The sequence below is a fragment of the Dipodomys merriami genome, unplaced genomic scaffold (genome assembly GCF_024711535.1).
Source record: "Dipodomys merriami isolate MVZ:Mamm:240054 unplaced genomic scaffold, mDipMer1.0.p SCAF_2, whole genome shotgun sequence".
Lineage (NCBI taxonomy): Eukaryota > Metazoa > Chordata > Mammalia > Rodentia > Heteromyidae > Dipodomys > Dipodomys merriami.
Genome location: NW_027203381.1, coordinates 120389258 through 120406020, shown reverse-complemented (window position 1 = coordinate 120406020; position 16763 = coordinate 120389258). Strand labels below are relative to the sequence as shown.

The 16763-nt window shown below is 48.4% G+C and overlaps 1 protein-coding gene across 6 annotated transcripts in view; it reads right to left on the bottom strand.

Annotated features, from left to right (window-relative positions):
- The window catches only part of Pknox1 (PBX/knotted 1 homeobox 1), a 48746-nt gene that overhangs the window by 31618 nt on the left and 365 nt on the right, over positions 1-16763 (bottom strand). For 2 of the 6 annotated variants that reach the window (XM_070030838.1, XM_070030842.1), the window contains exons 2-3: positions 5326-5433; positions 2504-2631 (exon numbers count right to left, since the gene is read on the bottom strand). In XM_070030838.1, coding sequence (XP_069886939.1) covers positions 2504-2631; positions 5326-5376 — 179 coding nt within the window. In that variant the 5' untranslated portion in view covers positions 5377-5433. Of the gene's footprint in view, positions 1-2503; positions 2632-5092; positions 5287-5325; positions 5434-13099; positions 13154-14282; positions 14411-14582; positions 16420-16763 lie in introns of those variants that run through there. The other 4 variants (XM_070030840.1, XM_070030839.1, XM_070030841.1 and 1 more) reach the window with 4 other exon arrangements.

The window sequence follows — 16763 nt, the reverse complement described above, 5'->3', positions numbered from 1 at the left end:
GCTGGGCATGGTGGCATACAAGTATAGCGCTGGGGTGGCAGAGGCAGGAAGATCGTGGTTTGAGTTCAGTCTAGGCGACATAGCCAGACCTTGTCACATACATACAAAAGGAGTCCTATTTTATATTTATGCACATTTGTTTCTCGATTCTCTTTGTGTCACTTATCCAAGTATCTGTCCTTCACCAATATCAAAATGTCTTAACTAATACTTTAAAGTTATTAAAATTGTTTAGAGTGACTCCTCCAACTTGAATCTTTTTAAAACTTATTTTAGCTATGCTAGCTTTGTCTTCCATATAAAATTTATAATCAGCTTGTCTATTTGCACAGAATGCGTCTGTTAAGCCCTGGATCAGGACTGGGTTCAGTTCCAGGAGACGGGTAGCTCCACCACATGAAGTCTTCTGAGGAACGGAAAGGGCTCAACATTACTCAGGTACTTGTTTGCATGAGCATTTTTTTTTTTTTTTTTTTTTTTTGGTCGGCCGTGGGGCTTGAACTCTGGGCCTGGGTGCTGTCCCTCAGCTCTTCAGCTCAAGGCGAGCGCTCTACCACTTGAGCTACAGCGCCACTTCTGGTTTTCTGGTGGTTTATTGGAGATAGGAGTCTCACGGTCTCTCCTGCCCGGGCTGGCTTTGAACCGAGATCCTCAGATCTCAGCCTCCTGAGTAGCTAGGATTACAGGCGTGAGCCACCAGCGCCCGGCTTGCATGAGCATTTTTATTCTTTTAGCATGAAGATGTTAAAGATTCCCTCACCATACTACATGGTGGAGCACTTCCATTTCAGAACTGAAAAGGAGCCATGAGAAGGGCGTCTGCTTTATTCTTGCCTTGGGGAAAACATTCAGTCTTTTACTATCAAGAGGTAAGCTGTAGGGCTTCTTGCAAAAGCCCTTCTTCAGGTAAAAATGTCCCTGTGGTCCCCTGCCCCCACCCCAACCATGTCACCTTTTGCTTAGTTTATTTTTGGTGCCAGTTCAGGGGCTTGAATGCAGGGCATGGATGCTGTCTCTGAGTTGTTTTTTTTTGCTCAAAGCTAGTGCTCTAACACTTAAGCCATATCTTCACTTCTGTCCTTTCTGGTGCTTAACTGGAGATACGAGTCTCATGGACTTTGCTGCCCAGGCTGGTTTCAAACCAAGATCTTCAAATCTCAGTCTCATGAATAGCTAGGATTACAGGTCTGAGCCATTAGTGCCTGGCTTGGTTACAGGTTTTGGTTTTCTTTTCTTTTTTTTTTTTTTGCCAGTTCTGGGGCTCAAACTCAGGATTGGTCACTGTCCCTAAGTTTCTTTTGCTCAAGGCTAGCACTCTACCACTTGTGCCACAGTGCCACCTTTTCTGTTGATGTGGTACTGAGGAATGGAACCCAAGGCTTCACGCATGCTAGGCAAGTACTCTTCCACTAAGCCACATTCTCAGCCTCACAGTTTTGTTTTTAACTATAATTGAATGTTGAATTTTTTTCCAGTGCATTTCTCTATCAGTGGGTAAGACACCCTGGGGACCTCATTAGTTAACTTTTTAATACTGAACCAGTCTTTCATTACAGGAAAAACTCTATTTGGTCACTGTGTGTTACTCTTTTTATAGGTTGATGGATTTAATTTCTTTGTACATTATTGATGATTAGTAAGTTCAAGAGGGATGCTGTTTGTGTACTGTCTTTGGCTTAGTTTACAGTGAGCTGAGAAGACTTCTCCCCTCTTCTATTTTCTGAAAGACATGATGTAGCAGTGCTGTTCTTTTCTCTTAATATATTGGTAGAATTCTCCCGTGAAATCATCTTGGCTTGGGCGTGAAGCTCAGTGAGAGAACTTGCCTGGACACTCAGACCCACATTCTACCACAGCACCGCAAAACAAAAATATGTGGGTCTCAAGATAATTTTTTTTCCTTTTTTTTCTTTATTCTTAAAATATTACTCTGTAGCCTAAGTCAATCCAGAAATTGCCTTGACTCAAGATCCTCTTCTGGCCTCCACCCCAAGTGTTGGGATTATAGGTATGTGCCATCATGCCTGTCTTAAAGATTTTTTTTTGCAAAATTATACAAAACATACTTTTTGTTGGTGGTGGTAGTCATGGGGCTTGAACTCTGGGCCTGGGCGCTATCCCTAAGCTCTTCAGCTCAAGACGAGTGCTCTACCACTTGAGCCACAGTGCCACTTCTGGTTTTCTGGTGGTTAATTGGAGATAAGAGTCTCATGGACAATCCTCCCTGAGCTGGCTTTGAATCATGATCCTCAGATCTCAGCCTCCTGGTAGCTAGGATGATAGGTGTGGGCTACCAGCGGACGGCTTAAAACATACATTTATATTACAGTATTTTTTTCTTTAATTACTAGAAATAACATCTTAATCTGGAAAAATATCCATCAGAGCATTTACTGCCTCACACTGGCTCCTCCCCACTCTGCCTGGTTCTGGCACTGCCGTTGGCCAGTGTTTGTCCTCACTGGTCCCTTGGAAACCCACGTGCTCCATACCCAGACACTACCTATAAATGGCCTGCTTGTCAGCATCCATTGGGGTTTGAGACTCCACGGGAGGAGGGCTCACGCCTTCCGCATCCGGTTCAGAGCAAATGGGATCTTGCTCTGTTTTTAACTCTGTTACCACCTGCATCTGCAAAAGAGGAGGAGACTTTGTGTTACTAAATACAAAATAAACTCTACTGCGTATTCTACTCTCATACAGAAATGCAATCAGAAGATTGGTAAACAGACAGCCAGTTACATGATGGGAAATAAAACATTAAAAAGTTAAAACAATTATTAATTTAAAAGTAGGGCTGGAGATGGCTCAGCGGTAGAGTGCTTGCCTTGCATGCGTGAGGCCCTGGGCTCAATTCTTCAGCACCACGTAAGCAGAATAAGCCAGAAGTGCGCTGTGGCTCAAGTGGTAGAGCACTCCCTTGAGCTGAAGAGCTGAGGGAGGGGTGCCCAGGCCGAGTTCAGGCCCCACAACCAACCAAAAAAAAAAAAAAAAAAAGTAGAGACCAGCCAAATACCAGTGACTGTCATCCTAGCTACTCAGGAGGCTGAGATCTGAGGACTGTGGTTCAAAGCCGGCATGGGCAGGAAACTCCATGAGACTCATCTCTAATAAACTACTCAAAAAAAAAAAAAAGCTAGGTCTGGGAAGGTGGCTCAGTGGTAGAGTGCTTGCCTTGCATACATGAGGCCCTGGGTTCGATTCCTCAGTACCACATAAGCAAAAAGAAAAAAGCCAGAAGTGGTGCTGTGGCTCAAGTGGCAGAGTGCTAGCTGAAAAGCTGAGGGACAGCGCCCAGGCCCAGAGTTCAGGCTCCACGACTGGACCCCCCCCCCCAAAAAAAAAAGCTGTAAGTGGTGCTGTGGCTCAAGTGGTAGATGTATCTATCACCTTGAGCAAAAGAGCCCAGGGACAGCACCCAGGCCCAGAGTTCAAGCCCTAGAACTGGCAAAAAAAAAAAAGAAAAAAAAAGTAGAGACCCATAAAGGCCAAATCTTCAAACTGCTAAAGAATTGGATTGACCAATCCCTGTGAAATGTGTATGGTTTCTGAGTTGACAAGACTATATGCCCCTGCAGAGACTATACACATGCAATCTCAGCCCCCTTCTTGTCATATGTTCCTACAGCTAACGGAGGGATAAACAAATAGTCGAGGCTCTTCTTTTCTCACAAAAACAAAAACTCAGTATGCTATCTACCCATGACACAGTTGAAATTCGCCTTATCTATTCTACCCCTCAGAAATTCATAAGCTATAAACCAATGTAACATGGCTTTTGGCGTAGCTCAGTGGTAGAATGCATGCTTAGCAAATGCAAGGCCTTGAGTCTGATCCCAGCCTGTATATACTCTCAGACATATACACAATTTTTTTTTGGGGGGGGGGTCTTGTCGTGGGGCCTGAACTCTAGGCCTGGGCGCTGTCCTGCAGCTCTTCAGCGCAAGGCTAGCGCTCTACCACTTGAGCCACAGTACCACTTCCAGCTTTTGTTTCCTGCTTATGTAGTGCTGAGGAATCGCACCGAGGGCCTCATGCATGCAAGGCAAGCACTCTACCACTGAGCCACCTTCCCAGCCCCCATATACACAATTTTTAACAAGGGTCACTGCACTCATGCTAGGCATCAGTACCTCACATTTGTAATCCTAGCTACTTAGGAAGCTAAGATCTGAGGATGGAGGTTCAAGGCCAGCCCAAGAGAAGCCTATGAGACTCTTTTCTGTAATTAAGCACCCAACAGCCAGAAATAGAGCTGTGAATCAAGTGTAGAGTGCCATCCCCAAATGAAAATGCTAAGGGATAACACCTAGGCCCTAAGTTCAAGCCCTAGTACCACCTTCCTCCTCTCCCCAAAAAAGGTCTCCGCATTCAGATCAGATATGTTTATTTCATTTACTTACATCTCTAAAGATGTATTTTATTAGTTTACATTGTTTTATACAAACTGTCATCTACTATATTTAAATCCTTAAGTATATTTGAATCCTTAAAGAATTCAATTTACACACATGCAAAAATCAAATTTGCTGGGCTGGGAATGTGGCTTAGTGGTAGAATGCTTGCCTAGCATGCATGAAGCCCTGGGTTCGATTCCTCGGCACCACATAGACAGAAAAAGCCAGAAGGGGCACTGTGGCTCAAGTGGTAGAGTGCTAGACTTGAGCAAAGAAGCTCAGGGTAAGTGCCCTGAGTTCAAGCCTCAGGCCTGGCCCCAGCCCCCTAAAATTAAAAAAAAAAAAAATCAAATCTGCTGCCAAAAATTTCTAATTCTCTAGAAGCAGCTCAGACTGCCCGCATAGTGTGGTCTAGACCCAGTTTGTAGGCCTGGCACATCCCCCACTCCACCCCATGGCACTGTATTCTCCCCAACGGTCTAGAGGGAGCTACAAGGTACCTATGCTGCTGCCTTAGATGGAAAATTTTTTCTCTTTCTCTAGAAAAGCAACATAAGCCCAAGCACCTTGTAGAGGTTTATTTCACAGCTTTGTTATTAATGACTTATTTGACCTCAGAGAACAATGTGGGCCTCACACATCCTAGGCAACTGTCCAGCTTGTCTTTAAGAATGACAATACTAATCAACACTGACCTTAAAAATGTCAAATTCCCAAGAAAGTCATGATTGAGGCAGGGTTGATATCATGTAAAGAAGTAATCTGAGCAACTACATAGTTTATCTTTCTGAAGACAAACATATAATAAACGCAGAGTATACTTAAAATGGAATGTGCAGCTTCACAGAGATTGAACGATGAATGTGTACACATTTGGTGCCAGACTGCCTGGCAGTGCTTAGGTGCAGAGTAAAGCTCAAGCTCTCACTTGCTGCCCATCTTGATAGCTGTCTATACTCAACGTCTGCGTAGCCATCATGGTTGATGGGAGTGCTATTTAACTCATCAAATCATCTTGAGTCCGAGCAAGCAGTGTCTGGGAAAACAAAACCAGGAGAAGACCAGTTAGCACGTAGTCAGTGTGTTCTTGTCTTCTATTCTACAGCATTCGTGCAATACTAAATAGGCTCATGCCTGTAATCCTAGCTACTTAGGAGGCTGAGATCTGAGGATTGTGGTTCAAAGCTAGCCCAGTCAGAAAAGTCCCTGCGAAACTCTTATCTCCAATTAACCACTCAAAAACCAGAAGTGGTGGTATGGCTCAAGTGGTAGAACACTAGTCTTGAGAACAAAGAGGCTCAAGGACAGCACCCAGGCCCTGAGTTCAAGCTCTACAACTGACAAAACAAAAACAAAACAAAACAAAACATTCTGCTACCCAGGAGAGACTGAGAGGATCATAGTTCAAGACCAGACAGGCAAAATGGTAACAAGAATCACATAATCCTACTTGGGAGGAGTAAATACAAGTACTAAAAATCAGGACAGCACAGGTAAAAAGGCAAGACCCCACAAAAATCACAACAGAATATGGACTAAAACCCTCCAAAACAGAGTTAAAATAAACCCTTCTTCCTCTATTGTTAATGTGAGTTATATTGTCAATGTCAAAAAAACTTGACACAGAAAATTGATAGAGAAGTGCAGTGACCACCTGGCCAGGTGGTTCACAAAATGCTGGAACTGGTTGTGGGAGGTATTTGGAAACATTTAGAAATGGAGGCTAGAGAAGCTTGAAAATATTAGAAGCAGAGGTTAAAGTGTGACTGTGTTGAGTTCAGGAAAGCAGAAAGCGGATAGGAAGTTGGACAGTAAAGGCTGTGCTCATGAGGTAAATAGATAGAATGGAGACTGTTTTGGACATTGGACTTGAGGCTATTCGTGTTACATTCTGCCAAAGAGCTTGTCTGTGTTTTGTCCATGCCCTGAGACTTTGTGTAAAGTTAAAATTAAAGATGACAAATCAATTAAATTTCAAGGTGGCACAACACGCAGGCTGTGGCATGAGGATTGCTAACTGCTTTTAGGCAGCTTTACGGTGAGATTCAGGAGCAAAAGCAAAGTAGAAAGATTTGAAAAACTTGCAGTTTGATCAGAAAAGGAGCACATTTAAAATTGAGACAAGGAGGTGGGGCGGGGAGGGCGAAGGGGAGGATGGGATGGGAAGGGGAAACTAGGGAGGAGGCTACAATGCTTGATAAGAAATGTACTCACGGGGCTGGGAAGGTGGCTCAGTGGTAGAGCGCTTGCCTTGCATGCATGAGGCCCTGGGTTCAATTCCTCAGCACCACATAAGCAAAAAGAAAAAAAAAGCCGGAAGTGGCGCTGTGGCTCAAGTGGTAGAGCGCTAGCCTTGAGCTGAAGAGCTGAGGGACAGCGACCAGGCCCAGAGTTCAAGCCCCATGACCGGACTCCCCCCCCCCCCCCCCCGCCCAAAAAAAGAAATGTACTCATTATCTTGCCCATGTAATTGTAACCCCTCTGTACAGTATTTTCACAATAAAAAAAAAATTGAGACAAGGAAATGTATAGTTGCTGAAGACACAGACTAGTGACACTGAAAAGAAGCCAAAAGCTAGAGCCAGTGAGTCACGCCTGTAATCCTAGCTACTCAGGAGGCTGAGATCTGAGGAGTGTGGTTCAGAACCAACTTGGACAGATAAATCTGAGAGACTATCATCTCCAATTAACCAGCAAAAAGCTCCAAGTAGAAATGTGGCACAAGTAGCAAAAGTGGCAGCTGTTGAGTGAAAAGGCCGAGTAAGAGCACAAAGTCTTGAGTTCAAGTCCAAACCACTACTAGCACCAAAAGAAAAAGAAGGCAAGAACTAGGACAAAAGGAAAAGATGACTTCAGGTCATCTCAGGAACTGGACAGACTGTACCACTGGAGTGCCTTTCTAGCAGCGGACCACAAAGAGAAGTGTTTCATTCAGACACCCAGAAAACTGCCGCTGCTACAGTCCAAGTGGGCCAGCGGCTGCCTGAGTTGGCAGAGGATCTGGTGTCATCTGTGGCATGATCATTTTTTCAGACATGCAGAATGTCAAGAGTTGTGGGGTCAGAGAGGCATAGAATAAGATTTTAAAGGAAGACCGAGGAGGTAGGCAAAGGATGGTAAGGTCAGCATGCTTACAGAGGTCCCCTGAGGGAGATCCACAAAGCTGAAAAGGGTGAAGCGGAAGCTACAATGGAGACCGGAGGTTAGAGATACTAGGAGTGTGGAGCATCTGTCAGGAAAGCCCCAGGCAACAAGCAGAAGCAGCCCAGGAAGAAGCCTTGCTGGGCAGAGCCAGTCAGGCATGGATGGGGCAGAGGTGCCTGAGCCCGCTGGTGTTCACGTCACACCCTGGATGCTGGATATGAAGCTAAAGGATTTAATGTTTGCCATGTTGGGTTTAAGTCTTGTTTTGGTCACATCCCTCCATAGTATAGTATTTGTAATGGGAATGTGCACCTGTCCTACACTATTGTAGGTAGAAAGAATAAAACTAGTATGGGTGTACACATGCAGACACGGAACTTGAAGTTGGGGCCTAGCCCTGAGCTTTTTGGCTCAAGGCTAATGCTCTACCACTTAAGGCACAGTGCCACTTCTGGCTTTTTGGTAGTTCACTGGAGATAGTCTCATGAACATTTACGCTCAGGTTGGCTTTGAACCATAATTCTCAGATCTCAGCCACCAGCACCTGTTTTTGTTTTTATTTTTATGGGGTTCCAAACTGAGTCTGCTTTGGGTTTCAGAGGAGAATGTGAACTTGGGACTTTTGAGTACTGCTGGAATTTTGGAGACCCTTGGAGATGAACTAATTGCATTTTGTATTATGGAACTGATAGGAGGCTGAGAACCAGGGGCAGATTATTTGAGTATGAAGTATCCTCCAAGAAGACCTATGTGTTGAGGTCTGGTCCCAGCTTAGTGGTATGACTCAGAAGCAATGACCAACCTTGATGGTCAATGTGAGTGGACAAAGAACCTAGGAGATTAGGAGCGCACACTCTGGGCATGCGTGTGAGTGCCTTTTCAGAGAGCATGGCCATAGGCAAAGAACCCACTGTGAATGGGCGAGTACATCCTAGGGCCACTCCTTTCTTTGTTCTCTGGCTGCCAATGGCTTGAACTGCTCTGTTCCACCAAACCCCCTTCCATACCATTCCCAAAACAGTGAACCAGAACAAATCCTTCCTCTCTTCACTGCAGTTAGGAGAAAAGCTAACCAATACATGTGGTGAGGGGACCATGAGGTTGCTAACTTAATCTAGTGATGAATGCAAACTGAGTAGGCCGTTCCCAGCCAGGTCTTGGTTGGAGGAAGGTTACTGGGATGTGTCTTTGAAGGTATCTCTTTTCCCTCTCTGGTCTCTTTTCCTTTCTCTGCTGCCTGGTTGCAATGAAGAGAGTAGCTTTTTAAAAAACTGTTATTGTAAAGGTGAGGTACAGAGGGGTTGTGGTTACGTAAACCAGGTACAGTACATATTTTTGGACAATGTCACCCCTTCTCTGGCTTTTTCCCAGTTTCACCCTCCCGCCCCTCACTACAAGTTGTATACTTTATTTTCAACAACGTCCAGTGAATACCATTGCTGCATTTTTCACCCTTTGTCCCTCCATTGAGAGCAGCTTTCTTGTATCCTATCTTCCTCCATGTTTCTCCCTTGCCACAGGCCTAAGAGCATTGGAGACAGTCAACCATGAACCGAAAACTCTAAGACTGAGACCTAAAATCAATCAACCAAAATCCTTCCTCTGGCCTCAGCCTGGATGCTGTCCTGACTTTTTTTTTGTTTGTTTGGTTTTTCGTTTTAAGCTAGTGCTGCTCTACCACTTTGACCCACAGCTTCATTTCCAACTTTCTGATGGTTAATTGAAGACAAGAGTTGCATGGACTTTCCTGCCCAGACTGGCTTTGAACCTCGATCCTCAGATCTCGGCCTCCTGAGTAGCTAGGATGACAGTTACATGAGTGATCCACCAGGGTCCAGTTCCTCTAAATTTTTATAGACTACTTTCACTCTTAGGTTTTTGTTTGCTTGTTTGGTTAGATTGGATTTGGTGTATGTGTGTGTGAGTGATAGTGGGGTTTGAACTCAGGGCTCTGAGTTCAAGCCTCACACTTGCTAGGCGTTGTGGCTCAAGTGGTAGAGCGCTAGCCTTGAGCTGAAGAGCTGAGGGACAGCGCCCAGGCCCAGAGTTCAGGCCTCACGACCGGACCCCCCCCCCCCCCCGCAAAAAAAAAAAAAAAAAAACGAGAGTTACTGAAGGCTGGAAATGTGGCTTAGTAGTAAAGTGTTTGCCTTGCATGCATGAAGTCCTGGGTTTGATTCCTCAGTACCACATAAACAGAAAAGGCCTAAAGTACAACTATGGCTTAAGTGGTAGAGTGCTAGCCTTGAGCAAAAGGGGCTTAAGGATAGTGTCCAGGCCCTGAGTTCAAGCCCCAGAATGGGCAAAAAACAGGGGTGGGGGGAATTAACTGAGCAAAAACTTAGATGTAACCACTAGCTCCAATACATTAGGCATGTCACTGAAAGCCTCCCAATCATCAGTTTTCAGAGAGACAGTGTCCCAGCAGGTGGACATCTGGCAACGCCTGTGGCATTTCTTGCTATCCCAGTGAGGGAGATCCTGAAATGGTCTGGCCTCACACATCCCTCTGGTCCCTGGGTCTCACGGTTACGGGAGTCATGGTCTGGTTTCTCCTGTGTGCAGAGCTGTCGGGTCCTCTTGCTCCCATCAGTCTTTGCTATGCTGTGAGGAATATGAAATTCTCCACATTAATCGTACCTCTAACAGCATATTGGTAGCCAGCTGCTTCTCCCTTTCACCAAGAGCCCTCTAGCTGTGTGGTCATCATGAGTTAAGCCTTGTCAGACATCTCTTGTTATCTAACTTTCCCATCTACCTGCACAATTTTAGACACATGACTCAGAGCACCTAGCTAGATGCCGTTTATCTGTTAAAACTAGAGTTTTATCATGTAATCCTATAACCCTTTCATATTAATTTGTGGCTTGTGACACAGTTGGCCATGTTTATGTCATCTTAGTAACAAGCAAGCATACTAGTTTTGTTTCTCAATTGTCTTGTTGAAGATGTTCTTCATTCAGTTTTCCCCTCGGAAGCTGAGAGTTACATATCCTCAGTCATTTAATAGTTATTTTCACATGACCTAAAATCAACACTAATGTTCCTATCTCAATTGGTTTACATAACAATCCTTTATCAGTTACACAAACAGAACGCTTATGGGGGACTGGGAAGGTGGCTCAGTGGTAGAGTGTTTGCCTTGCACGCATGAGGCCCTAGGTTCAATTCCTCAGCACCACATAAGCAGAAAACACCAGAAGTGGTGGTGTGGCTCAAGTAGTAGAGCGCCAGCCTTGAGCTGAAGAACTGAGGGACAGCGCCCAGGCCCAGAGTTCAAGCCCCACGACCAACAATAAATAAATAAGTAAGCATGCTTTGAGGCCAGCACTGATGGTATGCCTACAGTCCCAGGTACTAAGGAAGGGAGGCAAGAGGATTACTTGAGCCCAGGAGTTCAGTCAGCCTAGCATCACATCAGGACCCCCGTCAGAAGCAACATGGAAGGAAAACAGCAGAGCACATTTATTGAACTTCTAGCCTTGAAGTCGCACTCTTCAGAGTGAGGGCATTCATTACTCAGCTTATCTCTGTGTTCCTCGCTCACATCTGAGCACAAAGTAATTTGGAAAGAAAACTGCACGGGGGAGGAGGTCATTTCAGAAGCATGTTTTAAGTAAATGCACTTCAGGGCAATTAAAGGTTAAAATTTAGTATCTAGCTGTAGTGTTTTATTCCCAGGTGATGCCACATAACACTGTAAGTGTACACACACACACAAACACACACACACAGAGTACTGTGAATGCTCATGGATACTGTACAGTCCTCCCAGATACATGGTTCCAAAGAGTGTCAGGAAAGAAAACCGCGCATGCTGAAGCAAGACTGACCGCGTGCATCTCTGCAGCAGCTGTTCTCGTGGGAGGATTTTACAATTCATGCAACTATGCATAAGAGATCCATGATTAAGGCAAATTTACAATACCGTGTCCTCTTTCAATGAGAAAATTAACTTAGCAAATTACCCAATACATAGATTTTTGAGCATGAATATTTGGACTAAGATAAGAATTCAGATCACTCTGATATTCATCAGGAATATGGCTAACAGGTATTTTGATGCTCTATTCATAATGTTACTTTTTTTTTTTGTTTTTGTTTTTGTTTTTTTTGGTCGGTCATAGGGCTTGAACTCTGGCCTTGGGTGCTGTCCCTGTGCTCAAGGTGAGCACTCTACCACTTAAGCCACAGCACCACTTCTGGTTTTCTGGTGGTTTATTGTAGATAAGAGACTCATGGACTTTCATGCCCAGGCTGGCTTTGAACCACAATCCTCAGATCTCAGCCTTCTGAGTAGCTAGGATTACAGGTGTGAGCCACTGGCACCCAGCTATAATTGTTATTTTTGACATAACATTACAGAAATGTTCAGGGGCTGGGAAGGTGACTCTGTGGTACAGTGCTTGCCTCTCATACATGAGGCTCTGGGTTGGATTCCTCAGCACCCCATATGCAGAAAAAGCTGGAAGTGGCACTGTAGCTCAAGTGGTAGAGTGCTAGCCTTGAGCTGAAGAGCTGAGGGATAGCGCCCAGGCCCAGAGCTCAGGCCCATGACCGACAAAAAAAAAAAAAAAAAAAAAAACATTATAAATACCATCACATCAAGAAATGAATCCACTGAGTGGATGTATCTACTCCCCACTGATTATTCATGTTTCCCCAAGTTATGCTATTTGATTCCATTTATGTCAAGATCAACATTGTTTCCACTGAGAGCTAAGGAACTGAATGGGTAGGGCACATTTGTCTAGCAAATTTCTGAAAAGGCTAGTGAGCATTTTAGGTTGGTGGGCCACATACCAACTCCACTACCTATATACATTTTCTTTTCAACTGTTTTTTATGGCTGTGGAGCTTGAACTCAAGGCCTTGGCACTGACCCTGAGCTTTTCATTGAAGGCTAACACTCTTACCACTTTGAGCCACAGGGCCACTTCTGGTTTTCTGGGGGTTAATTAGAGATTAGAGTCTTATATACTTTCCTGCCCGGACTGGCTTTAAACCATGATCCCCAGATCTCAACCTCCTACTTAGCCAGGATTATAGGCGTGACCCACCAGCAACTAGCTCTTTATAACTTTTTTTTTTTTGGTGGGTTGTGGGGCTTGAACTCTGGGCCTGGGTGCTGTCCCCGCACTCTTCAGCTCAAGGCGAGCGCTCTACCACTTGAGCTACAGCACCACTTTCAGTTTTCCAGTGGTTTATTGGAGATAGGAGTCTCACAGTCTTTTCTGCCCGGGCTGGCTTTGAACCGCGATCCTATCTCAGCCTCCTGAGTAGAGTAGCTAGGATTACAGGCGTGAGCCACCGGCGCCCGGCTCTTTGTAACTTTTTAAAATGTAATCTCAGTTCTCAGGAGGCTAAGGCAAAAAGATCAAAAGTTCAAAGTATGCTGCCCAGTGTCAGTGACTCACACCTGTATTCCTAGCTAATCAGGAAGCTGAGCTCTGAGGACCGCAGTTCAAAGCCAGCCTGGGCAGGAAAGCCCATGAGACTCTTATCTCCAATTAACCACCAGAAAAATGGCACTGTGGCTTAAGTAGTAGAGCACTCACCTTGAGCTGAAAAGCTGAGGGACAGCGCCCAGGCCCAGAGTTCAAGCTCCACGACTGACAAAGAAAAAAAATTCAAAGTATGTTAAATAAGGGTGAAATTTTACTAAGAAAAAATGAAGACATTATGCTAAGGGAAATCACAAATATCGTTGGATGTAGAGACAGAATCAATGTTCAAAGCCAGCCAGGGAAAAGAGATAAGACCCTATTCTCACCGGGAGCGAAGTGTAGTGGTACGTATCTGTAATCCCAGCTAGGTAGAAACACAGGTAAGATAATTATGATAGCTACTGACGCTGGGGGGGGGGCGGGAATATGTGAAATATGTGAAAAATAAGCTAACACAAAAAGGGCTAGAAAGTGGCCTGAGCACAAGGCCCCGAGTTTAAACTCCAATGCTACCAAAAATTAAACAAACGCATGCATTATGATTCCATTCATATGGGACACCTAGAAGAGACAAGATCACACAGAAAATAGATCACAGTTGACAAGGACAAAGTCCATGTGGGGGTTAAGGCCTCAAGGCCAGCTGCCAGACACCAGCCCCAACACCAGCCCCTGGGAATGGGGGGGGGGGGGAAACGGCTCTCTAGCCAAGGTGTGTGCTGGGAAAAGGGAAGAGGGTAAAGAGACAGAGCTAGGGACTGGGAGAGGCTGGGGGCAGAGACCAAGTGTGCAGGAAGGAGCAGGGTGGACAACAGACAGGCTGCGCGGAGAACGCCACCAGCCCTGGTGGGTGAGTGGATGGTGAAGTGCAGTTCCATTTGCCCTGGGCCCATCGCAGGGGGCTCCAGGATCCCCCTAGATTCTCCAGAGAACCTGCAGCAGTCCCTCTGCAGCCTCACTGATAGGATCCTCTGATAGGATGTGGGCCAGATAACAGCTCTTCAAGCAGAAAGTGGTGCTGCGAGGAGGGAGAACAGGGCCCACTGGCTTCACTGGCCAGAAGGAGGGCAGCGCATCATTGGGGGGGGGGGGGAGCCCAAGACAATGACCTGACTTTGGTGGGAAGGGAGGGAGGAGGCAGGACACTGGAGTGTGAGCAAGGCTCAGAGGACCCAGAAGCCCTGCTGGCTCCGAGCCTCGGCCTCTCAACCTGGAAACAGTAGTAGTTTTCAGGGTTTTTGAATTTAGAATTTTGTCCCCCAAAATGTTTAGAATGAAAACATTGCTCGGTCACCTTCTCACGTCTCTGGGTCTGACTTGCAGCTCTGACTGTGACACTGGCAGGCAGCACACTGGCCAGGGCGTCTGGGTGGATTTCTCGGGAGCAGTAACTCTTTTACTGTTGAGGATGATGCCAACAAGGGGGGGGGGGGGGGACAAGCCAAGGGCCCCGTGCATGCTTTCATGGGACACCCTCGGCATTGTGGCCAAATGACAGGACCTCTGCCCTCACCATGCCTTCATCCATTTCCTAAGCTCTTCTACACACACCCATACGCCATACTTCCCTCACACAACTTCTTAGTCTGCTTACACAAGTGAAGTTTAGCACTTTGGTGACGCCAGCAGACAATAACCCGGGCAGCTTCCACAGAACTTCGGGGAGGTACTCCATCCACAGAGCAGCTGGTGTCACAGAAGCTTCCTGTCACTACTGCCACGGGAGCCCACAACGGGGGCCCCCTCCGGCTACCACTGAGCAAGACAGGGCGCAGGGAGGGCTCAAACCGCCATGACCGCACTTCGCTGTCAGTTCTATGGGACGTTAGCCTGGCCAAGTCCTTGGGGGCATTCCACTTCCCATCACATCCCCATTCCCGCATGTTTTGTAAAAGGTCACATCTGGGTCAGAGTGAAAGTTGTAAACACCAAGATATGACTTAGGCAACTTTCAGCAGCTCACAACCTGGAACTTCAGATACACTGTGCCCAAGTGTAATCAAACGCACACTAGAAGTCCCCCAGCCCACACTGAAATCCCTGGCAGAAACGGCTGTCTCTGAGCAGGCCAGTCATCCGGCTGCGTGTCCTCAGTCGGAGATCAACTCCCAGCTGTCCCGGGAGACACAAGGATCAGAGGTTCTGAGTGCAAGCTCTACTTCCAGAACCAAACATAAAATGAAAAAGCAGAAAGTGGGGACAGCAAACCAGGTGTCTGTGGCTCCTACTGCTCTGGAGGCTGAGATCCAAGAACCCAAGTTCAAAGCCAGCCTGGGCAGGAGTCCACAGGATTTTGACCAGTTGAGCAGAGAACCTCGGGGCGGCTACGGCCTGACCTCCAGCCCTGCTCAGCGTGGCCGGCCAGGGACGTTCTCACCTTCTGGACCCACGGACCCGAGGACCCCCACGCCACTCTCCATGCTCAACACGGAAGGAGCAGCGACTAGCCCGCCACCCTCTACACCAGATGTGGGGTGCTGCGCCCATACCCTGGCCATGCACTGGCGTTTCCACAAGCCTTTCCCATGAGACACAGAGCCCTCCATCCTCCGCCCCACAGGACACAGGGGCCCTCCGTCCACTGCCCCACAGGACACAGGACCCTGTATCCCAGACACCACAGGGCACAGAGCCACTCTATCCCAGGCCCCACAGGACATGAGGCCTCTATCCCGTGCCACACAGGGCACGGGCCCCTTTATCCTGTGCCCCATAGGACCCGGGCCCTCTATCCCAGCCCCAGGGGACACGGGCTCCTCTATCCTGTGCCCAACGGGACACAGGCCCCACTATCCTGTGCCCCACGGGACACGGGCCCCTCTATCCTGTGCCCCACGGGACACGGCCCTCTATCCCAGGCCCCACGGGACACGGATCCCTCTATCCCAGCCCCACAGGACCCGAGCCCCTCTATCCCGGGCCCCACAGGACATGGGGCCTCCATCCCGGGCCCCACGGGACACGGATCCCTCTATCCCAGCCCCACAGGACCCGGGCCCCTCTATCCCGGGCCCCACAGGACATGGGGCCTCCATCCCGGGCCCCACGGGACACGGATCCCTCTATCGCGGGCCCCATGGAACACGGGCCCTCTATCCCAGGCCCCACGGGACACGGATCCCTCTATCCCAGCCCCACAGGACCCGGGCCCCTCTATCCCGGGCCCCACAGGTCACGGGCCGCTCAATCCTGGGCCCCACGGGACACGGGGCCTCCATCCCGGGCCTGGGCCCCACGGCCGGGAGCGGACGGTGGAGAGCCGCGCTGCTCGGCAGGGAAACCCGGCCACCGTGGTGAGACCCGGCCGGGCCGGCCCGGGGTCCGAGCGCACCACCGACGTCAGATCCTCCGGCCGGCTCCGGCCTTCTAACTTCCGAGCGCCGGCGGCGGCCCGGGCGGCGCGTCGGGCCGGCTCCCTCCGAGCCGCCGCACTCGGCGCGCGGGGAAGCGAGCCGCAGGCCTCCGCGGGCTCCGCACGCGCCCCCGGTGCGCGGCGGCGGGCGCTCGGGGACCCCGGGACCCCGGCGCCATCTTCGCGCCCCGCCCGCCGCCCCCCCTCCCCCGCCGGCCCGCGCGCCCCCGTCCCGCCCGCGCGCCCCCGCCCGCCGGCCCGCGCGCCCCCGCCGGCCCGCCGCCCGCGCAGGGCCGCGCGCCGCGCTCCGGGAGGGACGGTTGGGGCGCGCGCCGCGAGCGGGCCCAGCGCGGCGGCCGCGGCGCCTTCCAGAAATTTCCGCGTCCCTGAGCCCACACAGGAAAACAAGCCGGGCGCGCCCCC